The following is a 24,377-nucleotide window of genomic DNA, read 5'->3' as shown; positions in this document are numbered from 1 at the left end:
GCTGTGGTTCCACTTAGTAGAACTGTACTGAATGCATCACCATTTACAAAGTGTCTTCATCTAAATTAAAGCATTTCTTACAAAGAGGTAGACAATGTCATATCCATTTTAAAAGAACAAACTTGCCTGAAGTGATTTACATGCTAAGATCACATGCTCTGAAGGTCAGAAGACAGATTAGAATGCAAATCCAAATGGTCTACATGCCACACCACAACTGGCTTCCTGACGGCATGTGACCTTGATCAAAGGAAGGGGCTGCGGATAATTGTATAAAGTCCTTTTTTACTCTAAAAAGTACATTCCTATCTTCTGTGTTTTGGTGGTTCAATTTGTCTACTCTATCAGGCTGCAGAGCAACCTAAACTATTAGGTAATAACTACCACCTGAAGGATAATGTGCTAACTCTTTGCTATTGCTGTTTAGCTGCTAAGTTGTATCCATGTGACCCCACAGACTGCAGCACACCGGGCTCCTCTGTCTTCCACTATCTCAAGTTTGCTCAAATTCATATCCATTGAGTCGGTGATGCTATCTAACCATCTCATCCTCTGCCATCTCCTTCTCCTTTGCCTTCAATCTTTCCCAGCACCAGATGAATTGGCCCTTTGGGGGCCAAAGTACTGAAGCTATAGTTAACTCTATGAGGATCTTTTTTTCCACACTACACATGCATTTTTCATAGGAAAAATCTGGATTAAAACAAAAAACAAATGCAATTCTCTAACAGAAAATAGACTCCCTAAAGCCACAGTGATGATGATCATGGGAACATATTCACATTAGGACTATTTTCTTTTTTTTTTTTTTTTTTATTTTGGCTGCACCACACAGCTTGTGGGATCTTAGTTCCCTGACCAGGGTTCAAACCTGGGCCCTTGGCAGTGAAAGCAGAGTCCTAACCACTGGACCTCCAGAGAATTCCCAGAATTATTTTCTAACAAGCAAAGTGTGCTTACTTTCATGAATCCTTCACTTTTCAGTTTGTGCAGTTTGGAGGCAGCATTATGGAGGCGTTTCCTTTGAGAATTCAGAAGTGAGTCCAGCACCTGCCACCATGTTCGACAGTTCAGCACCAACGCCAACCCCACTATGGACGCAGCTGCTATGAGGACAGCATTCACTGTCATGTGCTTCGGGTCAACTCTGAATACAGCCAGAAGAGTAATCGCAGCAATAATGCAGCCAAAGATGAAAAGGAAGATGACAAAAGATGGGAGACAACACGTTTTTTTCCATTTCTTTTTACCTGTAAAATACGACAAATGGTTTTAACATCGCAAACATTCAGAAAACCCCAATCATCACAGTGACAGCATATGACGAACCTGATGTTCATGTTTCCATGCATTTTGTCCATCCCATCCTCAACCTCTCCATATACAGAAAGAAGAGAAGACGGTCCTACCCTGCGTATCTTCAGTCTTGAATACTCGGAAAAGCCTGGTTGCCAAAAAGCCAAACTCCCTTTCACAAGCATCTGAGAGGGTGGCGATCATTTCAGCCATTGAAGTTTCCCCGCCTACGCTGGACAGTCTATTATAATCTGTAAACAAAAACCTTGGGGAAAGGGGAAAGAAAATGTTATGCCGCTACCTAAAGCAACAGGTTCAACATACATTATGTCTATCATGCAGCTGTTTCCTTCATGTCTCTGTCAAAACACTGTTTTTAAAATTCTATTTGTAATTAGGTATCTTCCATTTCTAACAGCTTATATTCTTTTCTTAGGAAAAGACAGTAACAAAAGTTAAATTAGCAGAGTTATATGAAGCAATTCTGACTAAAAGCAGAAAAGGGAAAAGGTTACGACAGAACTTCGACAAAGGAGCCAGACATCTCCCCAGATCTCATGACACAACAATTCAACAGTGGCGCCCCATATCAGTCAGAAAGAGCTGCACAAAGAACATTTTGTAAACACCAACTGAAGAGATTAGAACCTTGAGAAAATAGTGTAGTAATTAAGAACTTGATGCCATTTAAAAACTCAAGCTTCAGAATGTCCTATTTATAGCTTACTCATCTACCAGTGGTTGAGAAAGAATTATATTCTTTTCCTAGTTGTTCTGTGAAATAACTGAATTATTTGCATTTTGAGCCTCTGAATGGGTATTACTTCTGCATTAGTTCCTTTATTTCTTTCTACTGCTCAACTCCCATCTTAATCCTATAGACAAGCATTGCCTTCAAAATACAATCCAGGATCACAGTGTACTCTATGTATGCCTGGTCTTAATTACATTAATGCTATTTTAGTTGTTCTAACTTTTTATAAGATAATGGTCTCATTAATTTTAAATGCTTTTAATTTATGTAAAAATATCTTCCCCAACTTTTTAAATTCTATTCTGTATGTTTTCTTTTTATGTTTTTCATTTTAACTTCTCATTTTAAATCCTTTTCCTAACACTTAATCCTATATACCATTTATTTACCTGTAAGGTTTTATTTTTATCTTCCTCTCATAGTTCTGATGTCTTACCAGGTTTGGTCCATTCACTTTGAGCTTAACTTACACATATTTTATCTTACAATAATTTCTAAATTCTTAATCTTTGTATATTTAATTATTTTACTAATTTCTGTTGAATTCCTTCTGCTTTCAGTCTTTAACCTTTTTTTTTTTCCATTTTACTTTCCTCTGGGGCCCTCCAGATTGCCTTTACTCTTTGACTTACAAGGTTCTCATCTTTTCTGAACTGTTTGCTCATACCTTCCCATTATTATCAGGTATTATCATACCTAATGATATCATTATCATTTGATATGATGATAACTTTAGAGAAGTGGGTAAATACATATCCACAGGTGAGGAAAGAACAGCTTGGAGCACATGCTGAGTTGCCAAGGCCACACCCTGATGTCAAGAGGTTCCAGGACTCCATCCTAGACCCAGTACTCTTTACTGATTTGTCCAAAGGATGGTAACAAGTATCGTAAGGGGGCAATGTGGGGCTTCACTCAAATAAAATTTGGCAAACCAAAGTTAAATATAATTTTTTATGAAAAGGTGTCTCTGATCCTGTAATGTACATGAGGGAGATGTAATATGAAGAGTTTTCCAAGTGTATTTTCCCAGGGCATGTTTATTTCTCACATTAAAAAAGTTTAAGGGAGCAAAGTTTTTTTTTTGGTCTCTTAAAAAAACATGAGAAAAGATGCATTATCAACTTTCATTTGCTTCATTTTATTAAAAGTTACTTCTGTCAAAGGAACCAACTCACCTCACAGGCAGAGCTTTAGTGGTTTGCTCTGGCAGCTCAGGTGGGTTCACAAACATCAATTTGAGGAGGAGCTCCAAATAGCCGATATGTCTTGCCAATCTAGTACTGAGGACCCAGGCCCAATTCCAACTCTCTCCTTCCCTCCGTCCACCAAAGTAAATGACAACTAAAAGTCAAAGTTTTAAAAAAAATTATCCAGAACAATCATTAGTCAAGCAGCCTCTTTTCTGCAAACAGTCAAGTATCAAGTAATGACAGGTAAGCTTACATACTTTTTCATGGTCCCTTGTTATTTCCTAACTAGTCCTCAAAGAATTCCTCAACTAATTAACCTCCCCCAACATACATCTGGAGCTTCCCAGAATCCACCTGTCAATGCAGGAGACGTAAGAGATCTGGGTTTAATCCCTGGGTCAGGAAGATCCCGTGGAGTAGGAAATGGCAACCCACTCCAGTATTCTTGCTGGGAGAATCCCATGGACGAAGGAGCCTGGTGGGCTACAGTCTATGGGGTCACAAAGAACTGGACACAACTGGGCGTCTGAGCAACAGCAATAGCAAAAACATATTATCAGGTATGTGAAAAAGAGAAAGTAAGCTGACTAAAATATGACATAATAAACACAATCAGAAGGATAATGCCTTAAACCAAAGCATATCCTTTAGTTCAGATTCAAATGTCAGAATGACTAGTTTTATCTCTACTTGTGACTGCTGAAGTTACCAACAGTAAACCTATTTCCTTTCTTGCAACTGAACACTCCTAAAAACAGGGATTATATATATTTATTACTTTGCTTTTAGATAAATAAAAATTATAGTCATGATCAAAATGATCAAGAGCATGCCATGATGTCTATGAAGACTTATTTTCAAAAAAGATTCAAATATAAATCATTAACATAAAAAAGGGAAAGTAATTTAAAGTTCTGCTTCAATATTAACAAGTAGTGCACTAGCTTTTAAAGTTTTGCCAGGCAGGCTAGGGACAATGCTCCTCTAAGCCAACTTACAAAATAGCAAAAAATCAGTATTTTCACCTAAATAGGAAAACCACTTAGAGACTTTAGAAAACAGACACAGATACAATTTTAAATAAAACAATGAGTTTTGACATTCTCTACATTTTTGAAAAAGATAAAAGGCAAAGACTTACTAAAAAATATATACAAGACAGCCAAGAAGCTCAATGACACTGCAATTCCAAGATTTGGGTCTATTGTAAAAGCAAACAATAAACCAAGCCCTCCACAAAGGAGCAGGGTCAGAAACACCACAAGCCATGAAAACTGAAACAGAGGTTCAATCTGTTGTCCTGCAAAAGTTTTCATTTCATCTGAAAGAGAAATTAATAAGAAAACATTATTTAAGAAATAAAACATTTTGAAAATTTCACATTTTCACTATAAACATTTACCTACTAGAATGTTGCTACTTAACCATGCTAACCAATGTTCGCTTTTGCTAAGAATCTCATTCCTTAGGGGCACATTTACCCTTGACCCTTGCCCTACCCACTCTCTTGCTTCCTACTGAAAATGTACAAAATCCTCTCTCATATATTCCCATCTGTCAACGTTTTGTTGATATTTTGAGATTTGTATTAAGCAACCAACAAAGTATTATTTCCATATATAAAACTAAAAATTATTACTTTGCTATGTGTCTTCAGAAAACATAGCATCACCATTCCTCTGTACCTCCTCAACACTTCTCCCTCCAGTTACATTTGAGGATCACTGCTCTTAAAGGTGAGCCCAAATGAGCCTGGAACAAGTCATTCATTCCTACTACAAAACTTAGTAAAAAAAAAAAAAAATTTACAGGCAATATTGAAACCTGTCCTTGAAGAAACGAGTAAGATTTTGCCAAGCAAAAGGAGTAGGGTCTCAGGTCAGAGGTCGGGGGAGATGTCTAGGAAGCTCCTACAGAGGAGCCACTCCATAAGTGTCTGGTCTGCACCTAGCAGAGCAAACAGCCATCTGTAAGTACAGTGCTGAGCATGTACAAGAGGTAGTGCTGGCAGGTGGGAGCACATAAGCTGACATGTCTGCGAAGGGCCCTGGTTTAAGATACCTACAGGTTTAAGATATCTATAAACAGTGCAGGCAGGAAATCTGCTACAGAGGGGTTCTAATGCAGTGGGATGTTTGTTTTAGAAAGAGAACTCAAATGATTGGGTGGAGGATCAACCACATACCCATACATGAAACTCTATTTTTACTTAAAAAACACACGAGAAAACCTTGTTATATACGCAGACACTTTATAAACAAGCCCTTTACCTTCTAGTTTCTTGAGTAAGAAGGATTTACCACTTCCCCACTGTGCATACAGGCCCACACAAATGGGCGGCTGCATGGTAGGCTCACTGAGAATATCTGCCAGGGCACTGCTATACAGATCATAACCAAGCATGTCACCATCTGTCTCGGTAGGAGACAAGTGTCCTGTAATTATAAACACATGATACCCTAACATTAAAAAGAGACATTATTATTATAAAGGAGCATCAATTCTCAAGTATTAACTGTTTACTCAATTAAAGGAAAAAAAAGGTTGAAAGCGTTAGTTGCTCAGTCGTGTCTGATTCTCTGTGACACTATGGACTGTAGCCTATCAGGCTCCTCTGTCCATGGGATTCTCCAGGCAAGAATATGGAGTGGGTTGCCATTCCCTTCTCCAGGGCATCTTCCTGATCCAGGGAATGAACCCCAGTCTCCTGCATTGCAGGCAGATTCTTTAACATCTAAGCCACCAAGGTTAGACCTGTGTAAAAATAGGTTCAAAGGTTAATAAGTTAATACCATATTTCACAGAACTTAAGATACCTACTAATTACAAGAGGCATCATTATTATGTTCAACTGAGAGAAGAAATGTTGCCAAATTATGACACAATGCTTTCTCACCCATCAATTATAAGACAAAGTCCAACTTCAAGGATACTAAAATGTGGAGTAAAGTGTATTATAAAATCAATAAAAAGATTAAAACAGAAACTAGTCCATAGGAATCAATTTAATATGTACAGTACAAATAAAAATAAAGCTATAAAATGTTAGTTAAAAACACAAGAGATAAGCAGAGAAAAAAATATTCTATGGTTCCAAGTAGAAAGGGTCAATGACTAAAAAACAGCAATTCTCCCCAAATTAATCTATCACTTTAAGGCAATCTCAATAAAAATCGATGAGAATATTCTAAAAAATTAAAAAGCAAGAATAGCTATGAAAAAAATTTTAAGACTACCAACAATTAGCTCTCTTTGGAGAAGAATCAAAATACATTCTAAAACTACAATAATTATAATACCATAGAACTCACACAGGATATTAATGTAAGTGGCATGTCTAATCAGTGGGGAAAGGATGAATTAGTAGGTGGTGTTGGGAGAAGTAAGCCATTCTTTTTTTTTTTTTCCTTCTTTTTAATGAAATTAAAACTCTACATCTCATCCTTCAACAAAAATAAGTTTCTGAAACAAAAAATTAAACGTAAAGAGTAAAACTATAAAAGTACAAGAAAATATAAGAGAAAAACCTTTAAAAATCTTTGTGTGGAAAAGAGCTTTCCTTCTCAATATAATATTAAAGCCAGAGCTGTAAGAAAAGGTCAACAAACTACAGATTTATATACCTTTCGAATGGGGAATAAAAAAACTCCCATCACCACAAACAAAGAATAATCTGGGGAGAGAGATACAATATTTAACTGGATTCAGGATCAATATCCTTAAAAACACAAAAGTCAATTTTATTAAATACTTTAAAAAAAAAAGAGGACAAAGGATACAAAGAGGAAAATAGTAAAAATGCAAATAGGCTATAAATGTTATTAAAAGATCTCAATCTCACTAATAATTTTACAATGGAAATTTAAATCAAATTTTTTCATTATCAATCTGATTCGCAAAGGTCAATAAGAAGCTGGAAATATCCAGTGTTAGCAAGGTTGTAGGGAATTGCATAAACGTGGCCTAAGGAAAAAGAGATTGTTACAACCATTTTGGAAAGTCTATCAAAACTGAATACCCAGTGACTTGCCAGTTCTACTTCTAGAAGTTTATTCCAAGAAAATAATCCTAAAAATAAAGAGTTAATGGATATTTGTACAAGTATGTTCACTGACGCACTAGCTTTTAATTGTAAAACAAACAAATATTTATCAATAAAGAACTGAACATACTATTAAAACTTTGAAACATTATGCAACAATCATTTAAAACTTTATAATATGGTATCTCAAGTTTTTTTTAAGGCCATATATATAGTATAGAAATGTAAAGAATTTACAATTTGTCCAAACAATGACAAATTAGGAGATAAGGGACAATGGGAAGATTGCACTTTTTTCTGCTATATTTGTGTTTTCATCCTTAAAATTTAATGTATGTATTATTATCATCAGAAAAAATATTTTAAAATACAAAACTCAATACAATAGAATCATACTTAAAAACAAGATGTAAGTAAACAGTGAAACTGGAAGGTGGCAGGATTCTACTCTCTCCTGTTGGTTTCTAGGACTAACATGTCTCTTTTTAATTTGAGTAGAAAATTGCTCCATATTTCAAAAGACCACATGCAAATGATTAGATTCTCATGTGCATCCTCTACAAGCAAAAACTACTTTAGTACAATAATCAAGGCATTATGCTAGGTGTTACGGAGGATACAAGATAAGAAGAAAGAAAACCTGCCCTGAATAACTTGGAATCTGGGAGAAAATTCTAAAAGAAACAAAATAAAAGGCCATATGTAATAGGTATTTACAAAGGATTATTAACACAGTGCTTAAGTATTCAAATGAGGCAAAAATTTTATCTGGTTAGGCAGATCAGTCAAAATGTCACTGAGAAAGAGATGGGTGACCCCAGCCTTGGAGAAAGAGGATTTTAACAAGAACATTCATGGGAATGGAGTGGGCACAACACAAGCAGAGGTAGAGAGCCACTCACTGAAAACAGAGCATGTTGATAAAAGAACAAAGTTTACCTGAGAGAATAACAGGGGGAAGAGATTTTTAGAAAAGTAGGCTAGATTTTTGAAGGTTTTAAAAGCTACTGTTGACTCTGAATGTACTTAATTTAGAATGCTCCAATATAATGCAAATGAACTCTACACAGGAAGAAGTTACTTTTCTACAGCAAAGTAATAACATTTTCACCTTTTATAATCTCTGGTTAATGATAAACACAAAACTGCTGTCATTCTCTTAATTTTTTCATAGACATTCATTTCTTAAAACCTCAGGCAGATACAAAACCCAATACTTACTGGCTCCAAATATTTGAGTTAAAATACTTTTCTGATGGCTACAGTCAATATTGTAGGGAGTCTCGCCTGCTTTGTTGGGTCTATACAGTAACCGTCCATCTTTGGGGTTTCTTAAAAGGAGTTCTGCCAGTTTCCGACTCCTCCCACGAATAGCAATGTGCAGAGGGGTGTCTCCTTTCTGTAAACAGTGAAGGGACACTTGAACTTCCCCATTTCTCATGGACGTATATACAGAATAACATTTTTCATATTTCTACAAAATAAGAGAATACCCAAACTCTCCGTATTTTTCATATGAGTTTTTATTTCTATCTTCCTTGCAATTTTCTTTGTCTAGTTCCTTCCCTAGCTTTTCTTGGGTATTCTTTCTCCCAGAGCCTCCAGAATGAAAGAGCACAAGGAACAGGTTTCCCCTGCAGCTTCCCACAGGCCCTGGATCCATTTCCATCATAGGTTAATGGTACTTCCATCTACCATTCAGATACTAACTGTCCACCGATGTCAACCGTCTTCCTCAATTAATTTATATTCTATTTCACAATGCTCTCGTCATCGGTCTACACAGCATCTCAGTCCATATTGGTATTTCACTACCACGAGTGAACTTGTCTTTCCCCATGCCCTTGGTCACCATCGTTGTCTTTCTCTACACTCTCTCCCTTGGAGTCCTCTCTGTTGTATCCACGTTCTCTGCCTACTTACCACTCTTCATCCCCTCAGCTTTCACCTCTCTCAAACATCAACCTGCCTTCTTCCCTTATCTTCATCACTTTACTCTTCATATCTAGCACTAATGAAAACTATCATGTAAAAAAGAAATTTAGTCTGCAAAGACTAAATTTATTCTCCACCTTTTACTTTACAAACATCTCTTAAAGACAATGACCCAAAACCTAACAGATGAAATTCTCAGTTCCCGCCCACTCTGGTCGCTCCAGAACATTAAATGGAAATGATGTGCCACGTTCTGCCTGTGGCTTATCTTGATTCTTTCCTCTTGTTTCTCTGAAACAAGATCCACCCTGATGACATCATCCTTGCATGGTGCTCAATGCAGCTCAGCTTCCCATAACCTATCTGAGCCACAGAGGGAACACAGGAAGGAACTTCTTAAACTGAGCCTGCCCACTCCTCAGCACCTCTGTGAACAGCCAAGATCTCACAGCATTCAAATCCCACACAGATATCCCCAGTCAGTAATCTGTCCTTCCACAAAATAACATGAGACTCCCCTAAGTCCACCAGATATACAGGTTGGTCTTACCAACTGCCCTATGCTCTCTGCACAAATGTTTTATTACTACCTTATCAACAGCAGACACTTTGGCTCCTTTATCCAGCAGCAGCTCTACCACTTCTATGTTTCTCATCTTGGTAGCCTTTATAAGGGGTGTTTCACCATCCTGTGGGTACAGATAAAAAGGTTTGCCAGATTAATACCTTTAGTCTTTAAAGTCACATAAACACACGTCAAGAAGTCAAATATTTGCCCAGTCTATATTGAAAATGTTCTCAAGAAAACACAGTTGCAAAAACTAACAAGAAAGTGCTTTTCCTTCCATAACCAACCACTTGTATCAAAATACTTGTATGTCACTCAGCCAAGCAAGGGATGTACCCACTACTTGCTTATTAAAGAATGACCTAATTGCTTTCAAAACCAAATTAAGAGAAAGAAGAAGAGACCATAGTTCAGCACTGAATTAGGAAGAAGCAAAATGTGGGCAGAAGCCACATGTGGTCAGAGCAGCCGACACATAGTTCCAAAAGAAAAAAGATTCCAAGGAGCCTGCAAACCAGAAGGTATCCCAGGGCACTGCAGTCACTATCACTGGTTCAGATAACACTGCTCCAAATCTCTGGTAGATGAAACAGGGCTGTATTATGGGTACTTCCATAAGTCTGCTTTATTCAGGAAGAACTCCTGCCATTTCATTTCAGAATTTCAAATATATTTTCCCCAAGAACAACTACTACACAGAAGGCCAAATATAATCACTGAGGTCTTACACAGTTTTATATTTTTCACATGGAGTAAAACAGACTAAAGTGGTTGGTTTGAGGAACCAATAACCACACAAACTGATCTTTTAAAAAGAAACATGTTCGGCATTCCAAACAACAGGAGCATAAAATAATTCTGGAGAAATGATCTGGCCACAGTTTATGAACAGCTGATACTGTACTTTCTCAAAGTATCTAATTAAAATAACAAATTACACAGTGTATTCTGCTGTCAATACACAACTCCTAAAAGGATATAAAGCTATTCCTCAACTAATACAGAACACTACCAGTAAAATCCCTGTCATTCTAATGTCAAACAGTTGTAAAACTGAAAGAAAAAAAAAAGCACTACTAACATTCAGCATTAGGTATTGCTAAAAGGATAGAAATGTCGTTTATACCTTCGTGCATATTTCAGTGTCAGGATTGCACTGTAAGATGTCTCTCACCATTGTTGCATTTCCTTTCTCAACAGCCCAATACAAAGCAGTTTTATTGTCCTGTATTAATTTTAAAAATCAACAATCACTTCATATAAGACAGAATATTAAAAATTCATCAGTATTAACATTTCTGTCAGAAAGCATTAATATATTTTACCAAGAAGCAGCATGATAGAAAATAATATTAATCCTTATTGTACCTTGCATTTATTTGTGGGAAATTGTTTACAAAAGAAGTCTAGGAAAACTTAACACTTCTTGATTAGGAAGCAGCAACCCCACACAGCTGATAGGGTCAACTATGCTTCTGGAATGCAATTAGGTTTCAGGACCCCACACTGTGTTGGAGATCTTCAGGACTTGAGCTGTGTCCTTTGAGAAGTCACATAAATATTCTGACCTTGGCCTGTGGCTTTTCATCTGCCCAATCTTTTCAAAAGATAATGCATGAGAATGTACTACACAAACATAAGCTGAATTGTTTTCTGTCATTCTCGGCTTTCTTAATCTCCACCCATATCCATAAACTGATTTTCATCAGATCCTTTAAAATCCTATCTAGTTCAAACACCAAAAATAGATTCAAATGGATTTTGAAAGCAGAGCTAAAGAAGAAAAACAAAAACTGATTAAAATGTTGGAAAACAGAATTGACAGACACAAAGGAGTTAGATAAAAAGTCAAAATAGGTGATCAAGGCACCTACTTTTAGTGAAAATATGATTTTTTCCTCAATGAATGACTTTCGGCCACTATCACACTGTTTGCTACACCAACATTTTCTCAACACAGTTCCCTTCTCAAAACTGCACACTAGCTTCTGAACCTTCTGAGTTTGACACTCTAACCTCTCTGGTCCTACATCCCTTTGTACTTTACTATCTCCCATCCCACCCTCCTTAACAACCTGATTTATTCATTAGCTAAGGACTACAGTCTCTCACTTTCCCAGTTTCCTGAACTTTCTCATCCCATTATTCTACTATCCTTGCCTGAATTACTCAGCCTTTCTTTATCCAAACTCGACCGATTTTTCAAACTAGCAAATTCTACCTTCCCTCAAAAGTTCTCCTTAATGCCCTCTTTCACCACCTCAAGACTCTTACATTTGAATCTTCACTAGGCAATCAACCATACACTATCTGATATCAAAAGTGGCATCACTTTTTATGTTTAGATAAAAACGTAAGTTTAAGTATAAACTAAATGAACTAAAACCTTCCAAACTAAAATACATGTTTCTTACAGGCAAGAGATACATGTTAAAAGACTCTCATGGCATTTGGCGTAATGTTTATTAGTTTGATTCAAACATAGATTTGTATACAAGGAAAAAACTGAGCAGAAATACAGACTGTCCAACAGCAAAATGGGTTGTAAAGTACAGATTTTTCTTTTTTAATCTAAAGCTTTTGACATACTGAATAAATTTACAACTTTAGGAGTGCTTTTACCTAAAATGAATAACCTTTATAGCTCTGTGAGCTGTGACTGCCTTAAACAAAGTCCACAGGCACTACCAAGTGGTCCTGAGAAAGGCAAGCAAATGGGGGAAAGGAGATGAAAGACTGGAAAAAAAAAAACAAACAGGAATAGAATACTACACGGATGAAGAAGATAAACAGAGGGAGAACACTAAAGAAAAGTCACACACACTCAAAGTGCTGCCATTTCTCAGTATTATAAACTATTAATTTCAGGATTGAATATATTTAGACATTAATAAGGGAGGTGTACTTGAAAAACATGAGCTTATTTATGGTTCATTTCTATCTAACTTGACATTAATACAGAAATTTCAAAATAATGGCAGTGAAACTTAATTATACAGGCATCCATTAAATGTTAGTGTTTATAAGTTTAACTTCATAGGAAAACTCAAAGAATGACATTATGATCAACCAACATATATGACCAATTACAGTCACAGATAACAGTCTGTAATCACACACACCTGTCCTCTAATGTCAATATCAGCATATTTTTGGAGAAGTGCTCGAACAATTTCCACATGACCACCTCTGACAGCACCAATTAAGACAGTATCTCCACTCTAAAAAGACAAAAGAAAGACAACCAGAGATAATTGATGAGGAAAACAAAAAATACTGTTTTGAAGATTAATCATATATTAATACAATAAATTTTTTTGGAAATGTCTTGGGAAAAAAAGTATCTCAGATACTTTCCATAAACAACAAAGTTTTTAGGTAACTAGTATTAATACCTGATATTAATAGCCTATAGAATAAGGGACAGAAAACTATACATCAAAATGAGGACATTTATATCTGAAATTCCAGGACAAAACTTTAGGAAGGTAAGTCACCCAGAACAACAAGCCATTCTATTTTGAAGGCACCCTCTCATTACAAATATAAATTAAATAAAATGATGCCATGACTATCAATGAACCAGATGAACCTTTGCAAATTACATAACACAAATCCCTTGGAATCATGCTATCTGACAAAAGCCACTGACTCTAAAGGGAGCTGCAAAGCTAGAGCCATCTGTGGGTTTATAACCACGTTTAATTAAGGGAGAAGGCTGGTTCCCAGAACAGAATCTATATTTTACTTGGCAGTACAGGCCAAGAGTGCCCAGGACTGACTCATTCCTCAATACAAGGTTTAGATGAAGTTCATTACTTCATAAGGATAGCTCTGCCCTAAAATTATATTCACCAAGCAATAATCATTATTAATTATATCTTTCCCTACTTCAAATACTGTAAATGGCCTTTTTTTTTAACTGCTAAATTATAAATCAGTTATATGGGTTTGAATTGGGTCATTCCTTGAGCGATGGCTCATGTCAATCCTAAGTGGGCCCCAGTGGGCTGCAATTCAAGATGCAGGCCCTTGAGAACTGAGTCACGATGTAGTATCTTAACTACTATATTAAAAGTATAAACCCATGGCAGAAACACTTTGAGACTATTAGCATTAATGTCGGTTCAAACTAGGATATTAACACAAGGTTCAAAATATTCCATTGCTTACTATGCGCCACACACTATTCTAGGCTCTAGGAAATAAGTCAGACAAGGTCCCAGCTCCGGGAGAATGTATAGTCTAGAGGAGACTCACAGACAACATATAATAAACAAAAATAAAAAACAAGATAAATGTAATGCAAATAAAAGAGAGTGATGCAATAGAAAGTGACTGGGGAGTAACTTTGGTCACTGAGAATTCAAGACTAACGTGTACAGTACGGGTTTTTAACACAGGGTAGATGGTGGAACCATCTGAGATGGAGAAGTCTGAGGGGAAAGCAGGTTTGGAATCAAACAAACAAAACATCTGTTCTGCTGAAAATTAAGAGGACCATTAGACACTCACATGGAGAGTTTAAGTGAAAATGGACACGCAAGTGTATACTTCTGACAAGAGGTCAGAGCAAGAGATACAAACTTGAAAACTCTATTAAGTGTAAGGGTGGTACCTGAAGTCTTAGAACAGCGAACACCACCAGCCATGAACAAGACCTACAGCAAGGATGATTTTAAGATCACATTATCAATAACTATTATTTTTTTTAAACTGAAAAGAACACCCTTCACAAAGATTAAATATGTTTTAACTTATTAGTTTTAAAGGTAGAAATAAAACATCTTAAATATGCAGGAAGAATCTTGAAAGGTGTTGAGAAGTTAAGGTACCTTCCATCAACATCACCAGTGGAAGACAAGTTCTAAATAGACAACCTACCCTATCAGGTATGTTCACATATGTCCCAGCATCAAGGAGATCCTGTACAATTTCTGTATGTCCCTCCTTCGATGCGATCATCAAGGCTGTATTTCCATCCTTATCTGTTAAATTTACATTTGGATTTCGCTTCAAAATTTCTTTCACCGACTGTGTGTAGCCTCCTTTTACTGCCACAATAAGTGCAGTCATTGAATTCTAAAGAACAAACAAAAATGTCCAATAAATTAGTCATTTCAGACAACTTAATTTATGCCCTAGTCAAAAACTTATGTTTTCAAATAGGTGACCTATAATTAATAATTATTTCTGATAATAAAATGCCAACATAAATAATCAGAAGTGATCATACCAAAAGTGGTCAGGAAGCATATTTTCCATTCTTGAAGATGTGTTAGTTCTCTGACATCAAAATCTTTAAATGATAACCTAAATTTGGACTCATTTACAATGAACAAATCCTCTCACAAAAGTACTGAATGGTAAAGTAGCTGACAGGATGATTCAAAATTAAACACATTCTAAATGAAGTAATCCAAAGTAAGGTTAACAGACTTCAAACAAGTAACAATCTATAACAGAATCTATATGAAAAACATAAGTGAAACAATGAATTAAAAAGTATAGAATATTTCAATAACAGTATAATATATTCTTCTTTCTTACAGTGATCCAGAAACCATATTTTCAAAACTATCTTATTTTTAGTGGTTCTTTTAAAAACTTCACATTTAATTTATTAAAAATAAATCACCTAATACAAGAATCTGACTCATTGCAAAACAAATATTAAAATTTATTCTTGAGATTTTTATCTAGTTTGAGATAACATGCAATTCCCTTATAGAAATATTTTAGTTATTATATCAGCCCCTGGATCTAAGCCATAACTCTCAATATTAAATAACATAGCCTTTTCAGATTCTTCAGCAGTCAACATAGAGACAGGCCTCTTATTCACTTGATAAACTGCCCAGAAAAGAGGCAGGTGAACAGTATGGCTTCCAGGGTTGGGTAAGAATCATGCTCTGTCTCCACACAGCAGTAATATACTCCCCGCCCCTTGAGGGTCGGCAATTAGCAGCTCTGCCACCATGGAAAATAGGAGGAGCTGGTTGGTATTATGCCAAGAAGTCAGTATGACTTAGAGCCCACTCTTGTTATACTGCAGCCACAGGTTTGCTAGCAACTCTTCTCAGAATCCCTCATGATCCACCTCACATAATCTAATAATTATGTTAACAGAAGACTATATTGTTTCTTGTGCATAAATATCATCTCCTTTAACTATATTCTTAGAAGTTCAAGAGAAAAGTGATGTGATGGTCTCCTCTAGTACCCCTAGCACATCTGGCACAGGCCAGGTACAAGGAGGGGCTCAATAATGAATCCATAACTCCTAGTTGCTAAAATATACTGAACCAATTTTTAAACTATTTAGGTTTTCACCACTGATTTCTGATATTTTAAAATCTATCAGAGAAGGAAAACAAGTTACAGCTTAAAATATCAAAAAATTATGGCATTATTTTAAAATTTTAAAGAAAAGGTATTTTGAAAGAACAGCAATTCTTTCCACATTAGTAATTCAAATCATTTGATGTGGGAAGTACTTTATACTAAGATTACTAAAAGATATTCCTTATAGCTTTAGCCTCCTAAAATTGATGTGCATTGGCAAAAACTCCTTAAGAGCACATATCTGTAATACATAATATCTAAATTTACCAGGATAATATGTTTTTCTAAGTATCATTTAGATACTGTAGGGAAAATTTTCTAGACATATGCTAAGGAAAAAATATTCTCTCTCAAAACTAAAAATATCTCTCTACTACCAGCAGTTAAGTAGAAAAGATAACTTACAGCTCCTTCTTGATCAACATCAGCTCCCATGGCCAATAAATGTTTTACACATTCCAAATGACCTTTTCGTGCAGCCCAAACCAAAGGGGTGGTTCCATACTATTAAAAGAAATAAAAAATTTTAAATTATTATTGAAGATATATTAAAAGAAACTAGGCTCTCAATATGAATTTTGATAAAAATCACACCGAGTATTTTAGATTACAGTTTACACCAATCATAATTTTAAGCCTAGATGAATCATATTTTTCTCATTTCTCCCAAATAGATGGTTAACCACTGCATGAAATGTGTTTTAACCAACTTTAAGTTTTATAATAACTGACAATTTTTCATCATAAAGTCATACAGCCCTTAATTTCCAACACACTTTCTTTGCTTCCCATATCTTGTGACATATGAAGTCAAACAATTTGACTATAGTCAAAAATAGTGACAGCTAAGTGCCAAACACAGTTCTAACTAGTTGACATAGGTTAACTTGTGTAATCCTCATCACAAGAGTAAGGACAAATCACAATATCACATTTTAAACAAATGAACAGACAAGATACCAAGAAGCTAATTACAGGCTCGATGTCACAAAGCTACTAAGAGGTGGAGCAAAACCCATGAACCCAACAAGCCTGGCTTCAGCCTGTGCACTTCACCACCTCCCTAGATTCACCTCTATGCCTGATAAAATAAACATCAGCTGAGGAACGGCACTCAAAAGCATGTTCTGCTGCAACATGACTCAAAAGGTATCAGAGAATGTAAATCATACATAAAAGCAATGCTTGACCTTTGGGGAGATTCATGTGGCAATGAAGAGACACAGCAACACTTGCAGTGACATCTGACTACATGGGAGATTGACGTGAATGCTTAATGAATGCCTACTGTTTATAACAGCCTTGACTAAGAGAACTTCTGTGTACTAATGGAGGTATGGACAGTGAATAAATACTGACAGTACAGAAGAAGAGGCATCCACATTGACTGGGTAAGTTAAGGAGACTTAACAGAGAAGATAACATTCCAACTGAGCCTTGAGAAAATAAACAGGAGTTCATCAGGCAGAGGAAGTAGTACATTCTTAACAGAGGGAAAAGAATAAACAAAGACACGCACTTCACAGAAATTCATAAAAGTTCACAGAATGGTAGACCATCTTCTGCATCCAAAAGTGCAGTGTATTTGGAGAGCAATGGCAAGAAGTGAGCCTGGGAAGACAGACTGGGTCAAACTGAAACATCTGGGCTTTGAAACCAAAGATGCTAGAAAAGCTCCCCAAAAGCAAGAAAAGAATGAGACAATTAAACATTTCTCAAATACATGGGCTGTGCTCAGTCATGTTCAACTCTTTTGCCAACTCCATGTACTGTAGCCCACCAGGCCCTTCTGTCCATAGAATTTTCCAGACAAGAATACTAAAGCAGGTTGCGATCTCCTCCTCCAGGAGATCTCCCCAACCTAGGGATCAAATCCGCATCTCTTGTGTTTCCTGTACCAGCACGCAGATTCTTTACCACTATTGCCATGTGAGAAGCTCCATTTGGGGTATTAAGGATTTTTTAAAAAGTGAATAGAACAAAATCCTGGGGCGCTTTCTGAACTGATGGCACATGAACTGAGAGCAAAGGATGAATAAAAGTCAAAGAAGAGGAGGAGAGGGCGCTCCACACTGTTAAAGAGCACCTGCCAGGAACTCAGGAACCTGCATCGCTGACAGCTGAGCAAAGGGAGTCTGTGGGAGAGACGGCAGGAGAAAGGGAGGCAAAGACTATCTTTACGCATCATAACAGGGACTGACATCCTCAGGATTTTAAGTATGAGAGAGAAAGAACAAAACTTAAATTTTAAAGATCATCTGGGGTTTCCCTGATGACTTAATGGTGAAGAATCCATCTGCCAGTGCAGGAGACGTGAGTTCGATCCCCGGTCCAGGAAGATCCCACATGCTGTGGAGCACCTGCACCCGTGCACCACAGCTACTGAGCCTGTGCTCTAGAGTCCGTGCTCTACAACAAGAAAAGCCAACACAATGAGAAGTGCACACATCGCAACAGAGAGTAGCCCCCGCTCGCCACAACTAGAGAAAGCTCACGAGCATCAGTAAAGACTCAGCACAGTCATAAATTAATTAATTAAAAAAATATTAAAAAGATAATCTGGCAACAATACAGAGAAGGTAGATAGGACCCAAGATAGAAAGAAGAGCTACAACAGAAAATTTCAAATAATGAAGCTAGGGAATCAACTCTACTTTCCTGAGAATGATGAATGTAATATAAAAGACAATGGAAAGATACTGAGTACCAATTTGGGCTTCCCTGGTGGCTCAGACAATAAAGAATCTGCCTGCAATGCAGGAGACCCAGGTTCGATCCCTGGGTCAGGAAGATCCTCTGGAGAAGGGAATGGCAACTCACTCCAGTATTCTTGTCTGGAGAATCTCATGGACAGAGGAGCCTGGCAGGCTACAGTCCATGGAGTCACAAAGAATTAGACACAACTGAGTGACTAACACTTTCAATACCTATAGGGAACCCATCTATGACATGTATGCCTTTATAAAATATATTAATAAATATAAACATACGACACATCAGTGCAGCCTCATGAGATCATATAAAAATCCTGGTAAGTCAGACACACAGAGTGGACACAACATGAACTGAACCTGGAAGATCCCGTTGACCTACCTTGTCAGAGCAGTTGACCTTGGCACCATTTTGCAGTAAAAGTTGCACTATATCAGCGTGGCCTCTGCCTGCTGCCCAAATGATTGGGTAGACACTGTACTGCTGGGAGACAGTCAGACGGGCAGGGAGGTAGACAGGGAGGGAGGGAAAGAAAAAGTCTTTTAGGTTGATATCTATAGCACACATTTCCTAAGAAAAGTAAATAACACAGGGAGCAATACAAAGTATTTTTATAAAAAGTCAAGTCACAGACCATTAAAAACACATATAAATCTCATAATATATAACTGAGAACTGAGATGTACTCAACCTTAAATAAGTATATATTATGAACATATTTATTTTTATAAATTCAACACACTTAATGTAATTATCTAGCCAACAGGTAAGACTAAGAAGAAGAATGTGAAACCTTTCTTTATAATCCTTCTATCAACTTGAATAAAACTGATTTTTTCCCAGCTATATTAAGGCATAACTGACAAACAAAACTGTAAGGTATCTGAAGTATACATGATGACTTGACACACATATGCACTGTGAAAGGAGTCCCCTCATCAATAAAATGATTACTTAATCTGCAGTCAGAGCAAGCTTCATGCAAAGCAGTAATACATGTATTACGACCAATAACAATGTATAGAAAACTGGCATAAGTATTTGGTAAATGTCTCTCTTCATTAAAAGAGCTTAGGTTAAGAATACATACCCACAGAACACAGGCAAGATGCCATAAGGATTTCAAAATCTCCTTTTGAAATGTTATATAGCTGTAACTAACATTTAAGTTGCTTTTTTTTGTTGATAAAAATTGAGAAAAAAAGCTTAGCTTGAAAAAAAAAAATTCCCTTGTGTTTTGAAATCACATTGCGAATTATTTTTAGTAAGATCTAGATCATTTTATCCAATATGAAGTCCAAAGTACAACCAATCTTAAGTATTTCCTAAAAGAACTTACCACTTCTATTACAGATGAATTTTTTGTTAACGCTTACCAGACCAGTAACACTTGGATTGGCACCATGAGAAAGCAGCAGCTCGACCACTTCAGTACGGCCTTTATAACACGCCCACATAAGAGCCGTCCATCCTCCCTTCAGGGAAAAAAAAAGGGGGAGGAGAGCAGGGAAATAAAACACCGGACTGTCTCCAAGGACAAAAATGTCATCAATGAAGCTTCTTTTGTGAACATTCTCTATAAAACCACTGTTTTATGAAATCAGTACTATGTAGTTCTAAATACCCAAGCTCCCCAGGGAAATACACAATCATATCTGGACAAAGTCCAATATCTTAAGTCCAGTAATGATTACTCCAAAGTTTGTATTATATTTTTGGAAATTGATACAGGGAACATTCATATTGGACTCTTCTAAATTTCCAAGATTTATTTTGGCTGTTTAAATACTTTCCTTCAGCAAACATTCTATGTCCCTAGATACTCTCCTCCTGGTGTGAGTCTATATTTTTTCCAGCGATGGATTCCAGCCATCCCATTCAACTCCTGCATCTAAACCCATCCTATAAATTCCAGATCGGTATCGCACCTCTTGCTAAAAAAGAGAAGATACAAAGGCAATGATCTATAGATCATGATTTCCAGGGGCAAGCATAGTCATTAAGTATGAATTAACAGCATGGTAACTTCCTATTTTCTAAGCTACAAAGTAACATTCTTAGTTTTAGCAGTGTTCTCTTTAGCTATCATCCAATTCAATGAAAGAGACAAATGTAAGCAGATTATACTAACAAGTGAATGTTTTGTTTGCTTAAAAAAGAAAAGTATTTGGACCAATCCAAATTTGGATGCAAGAATATAAACCACTTAATCCTCTTGATTCTGTTTCATCATCACTAAAAGAGGTAAAATAAAATAAGTTGCTCTAACCTGAAAAAGGCAAAACTATGGAAAGGGAAAACAGACAGTGGTAGCCACAGGCTGGGGAGTAGGTGGAGGGGAAGGTTATAAAGCAGCAGCACGAGGGTAGAGTTGATGCAATGGAACTGCTCTGCACGGAGCGATGGTGGATGAATGATGCCACAAACGTGTCAAAACCCACAGAACTGAACACCAGAGAGTGAATTTTACTGTATGTAAACCTTTAAAAAATCAACTAGAATGTAGGAAAGACAGACAGAATACAGACCAGGATGAATTAATTATATTACAAGTATATCACACAATTACTTAGAACCTGATCCAGGTAATGGCAGAAAGCAGTATTTTGACTGAATTCTGTAATGCAACAGACAAAAAGAACTGTATACAAACACTATATTTAGTGGCAAATCTGTTTCAGGGTATGGGTTAGAAATTCTGAAACTATTTGTTTACTAGAGTTGAACAAATAAATAAATATTCTGTGTAGATAGTGTGAGCCAGATTTCTCACAGTCAGAAGAGTGTTACAAATTAAGAAAATGGAGAAGGCTTACGGTAGACTGGGTTCACAGTTATCAACTAAGTCTTTTCATTAAAAAAAGATACACCCACACACATCAACTGAGTCTCTTTATTAATATATATACACACACAGAGATATACAGAATAGACGTATGTAACGTGTATGCAAGAGTTATGTATTTTCTACATCTATCTACTGAGGAGGACAAGCAGCAGAGACATCCCAGTAGCAATAAGTATACCTGACTAGATTATTGGTTTCGAAATATCACTTTTGAATATCAAGAACTAGGGCCCCTTGGGAAACTGACCGATTCCAGGAGGGAGAATCACAGAAATAAGGCAGGGAAAATATAAGATGAATCTGAACCTGAAGCATTCTGTAATGCAAGAAAGTGAAAATGAAAGTCGCTCACTCGTGACTGATTCTTTGCGACGCCACAGACACTGTAGTCCATGGAATTCTCCAGGCCAGAACACTGGAGTGAGTAGCCTTTCCCTTCTCCAGGGGATCTTCCCAACCCAGGGATCGAACCTAGGTCTCCCGCATTGTGGACGGATTCTTTATCGCTAAGCCACAAGGGAAGCCCAAGAATACTAGACTGGGTAACCTATCCCTTCTCCAGCAGATCTTCCCAACCCAGGAATCGAACCAGGGTCTCTTGCATTGCAGGCAGATTCTTTACCAACTGAGCTATCAGGGAAAGGAAATGCTAAAATATATATCTACATATAGATATTTATTTAGAGAGACAGAGAGAACTCTTTTTTAATTTCAATTACTAAATGTAATGGAATTATGAAAACAGAAAAATATATTAATTCACCTGATAAACTGGTATGGTGCTTTTAATAAAATATTGGGAACTAGGTAATTCTATGAATTTCTCTTCTACTTTACATTCCAATAAGATAAGAACACTACATCTTCCTCCTGCCTGTCAGGTATCCATCCATCCTTTGCCTAGGTTACTGGCATCATCACCTTCTCTCCCTAAACTTGTATAGCGATGTACTTCCATTTCTTTTCAGCCAAAGGAAGGATACAAATAGTTCTGTATCTTTCTATAAAAATAAGTATACCAATACCTTCACTGAGTTTTAGAATAAGTATAATACTGTAGAAGCAAGAACACTGTGTAAATTATATTGTACAGTATAATATTAAATGAAAGGTGGTAGAATGCTGAAGTTTCTTAAAAATTCAGACCACCTGTACTTCATAAAGCATCATCAGCAAAATAATACATGTTTTATCAAGGCCGTTCAATTTCAACATTTTGTAGAGTAAGAAGCCTTCACGATCCTTTTCTTCATCTTTATGCTTTAGGTACATGCCAAGATCAAACAAGAGCTATGATTACGAATCAGATCTTGAAAAACTTGTAATGTGTACAGATGGCATATCTGAACAGTTACATTTTTAAAATAAACATATTATTCTGAATACCATAACTTTAATCAGTGAAAATATTTTCAAAACTACACTATGTCTCTCTTAAAGTTCTCCTTAAAGAAAACAATTCTCTCATTGATACATTATAAAGAGTAATGTGTTGTCTTAACAATATTTCAGAATTTTAAACTGAAATAAACAGAAAATGTGATTAAGAGTATTCTAAGGAGGTACATTATATCACCTGGGATTTAAAGCATTCTTGAGGGGAGAAATATCAATCACCTCAGATATGCAGATGACACCACCCTTATGGTAGAAAGTGAAGAGGAACTAAAAAGCTTCTTGATGAAAGTGAAAGGGGAGAGTGAAAAAGTTGGCTTAAAGCTCAACATTCAGAAAACGAAGCTCATGGCATCCGGTCCCATCACTTCATGGGAAATAAATGGGGAAACAGTGGAAACAGTGTCAGACTTTATTTTTTGGGGCTCCAAAATCACTGCAGATGGTGACTGCAGCCATGAAATTAAAAGACACTTACTCCTTGGAAGGAAAGTTATGACCAACTTAGATAGCATATTCAAAAGCAAAGACATTACTTTGCCAACAAAGGTCCATCTAGTCAAGGCTATGGTTTTTCCAATGGTCATGTATCGATGCGAGAGTTGTACTATAAAGAAAGCTGAGTGCCGAAGAATTGATGCTTTTGAACTGTGGTATTGGAGAACTCTTGAGAGTCCCTTGGACTGCAAGGAGATCCAACCAGTCCATCCTAAAGGAGATCAGTCCTGATTGTTCATTGAAAGGACTGATGTTGAAGGTGAAATTCCAATATTTTGGCCACCTCATGCGAAGAGCTGACTCATTGGAAAAAGACCCTGATGCTGGGAAAGATTGAGGGCAGGAGGAGAAGGAGACGACAGAGGATGAGGTGGCTGGATGGCATCACCGACTCGATGGAAGTGAGTTTGAGTGAACTCCAGAAGTTGGTGATGAACAGGGAGTCCTCAGTTCAGTTGCTCAGTCATGTCCAACTCTTTGCAACCCCATGAATCACAGCACACCAGGCCTCCATGTTCATCACCAACACCAGGAGTTCACTCAGACTCACGTCCATTGAGTCAGTGATGCCATCCAGCCATCTCATCCTCTATTGTCCCCTTCTCCTCTTGCCCCCAATCCCTCCCAGCATCAGAGTCATTTCCAATGAGTCAACTCTTCACAGGAAGTGGCCAAAGTACTGGAATTTCAGCTTCAGCATCATTCCCTCCAAAGAAATCCCAGGGCTGATCTCCTTCAGAATGGACTGGTTGGATCTCCTTGCAGTCCAAGGGATTCTCAAGAGTCTTCAA

General features: G+C 36.8%; 1 protein-coding gene across 15 annotated transcripts in view; it reads right to left on the bottom strand.

The window, feature by feature from the left end:
- KIDINS220 (kinase D interacting substrate 220) overlaps positions 1-24,377 on the bottom strand; it is a 94,348-nt gene that overhangs the window by 52,826 nt on the left and 17,145 nt on the right. For 11 of the 15 annotated variants that reach the window (XM_040224977.1, XM_040224978.1, XM_040224964.1 and 8 more), the window contains exons 5-17: positions 20,222-20,320; positions 19,227-19,328; positions 16,539-16,637; positions 14,673-14,870; positions 12,911-13,009; positions 10,915-11,013; positions 9,811-9,909; positions 8,507-8,684; positions 5,514-5,678; positions 4,385-4,564; positions 3,229-3,394; positions 1,410-1,561; positions 961-1,250 (exon numbers count right to left, since the gene is read on the bottom strand). In XM_040224977.1, the coding sequence (XP_040080911.1) occupies positions 961-1,250; positions 1,410-1,561; positions 3,229-3,394; positions 4,385-4,564; positions 5,514-5,678; positions 8,507-8,684; positions 9,811-9,909; positions 10,915-11,013; positions 12,911-13,009; positions 14,673-14,870; positions 16,539-16,637; positions 19,227-19,328; positions 20,222-20,320 (1,926 nt within the window). The remainder of the gene's footprint in view (positions 1-960; positions 1,251-1,409; positions 1,562-3,228; positions 3,395-4,384; positions 4,565-5,513; positions 5,679-8,506; positions 8,685-9,810; positions 9,910-10,914; positions 11,014-12,910; positions 13,010-14,672; positions 14,871-16,538; positions 16,638-19,226; positions 19,329-20,221; positions 20,321-24,377) is intronic. The other 4 variants (XM_040224966.1, XM_040224969.1, XM_040224972.1 and 1 more) reach the window with 1 other exon arrangement.

The sequence above is a fragment of the Oryx dammah genome, unplaced genomic scaffold (assembly GCF_014754425.2).
Source record: "Oryx dammah isolate SB20612 unplaced genomic scaffold, SCBI_Odam_1.1 HiC_scaffold_25, whole genome shotgun sequence".
NCBI lineage: Eukaryota > Metazoa > Chordata > Mammalia > Artiodactyla > Bovidae > Oryx > Oryx dammah.
Note: the sequence above shows the minus strand (reverse complement) of the source record. Positions and strands in the feature narration are given on the sequence as shown.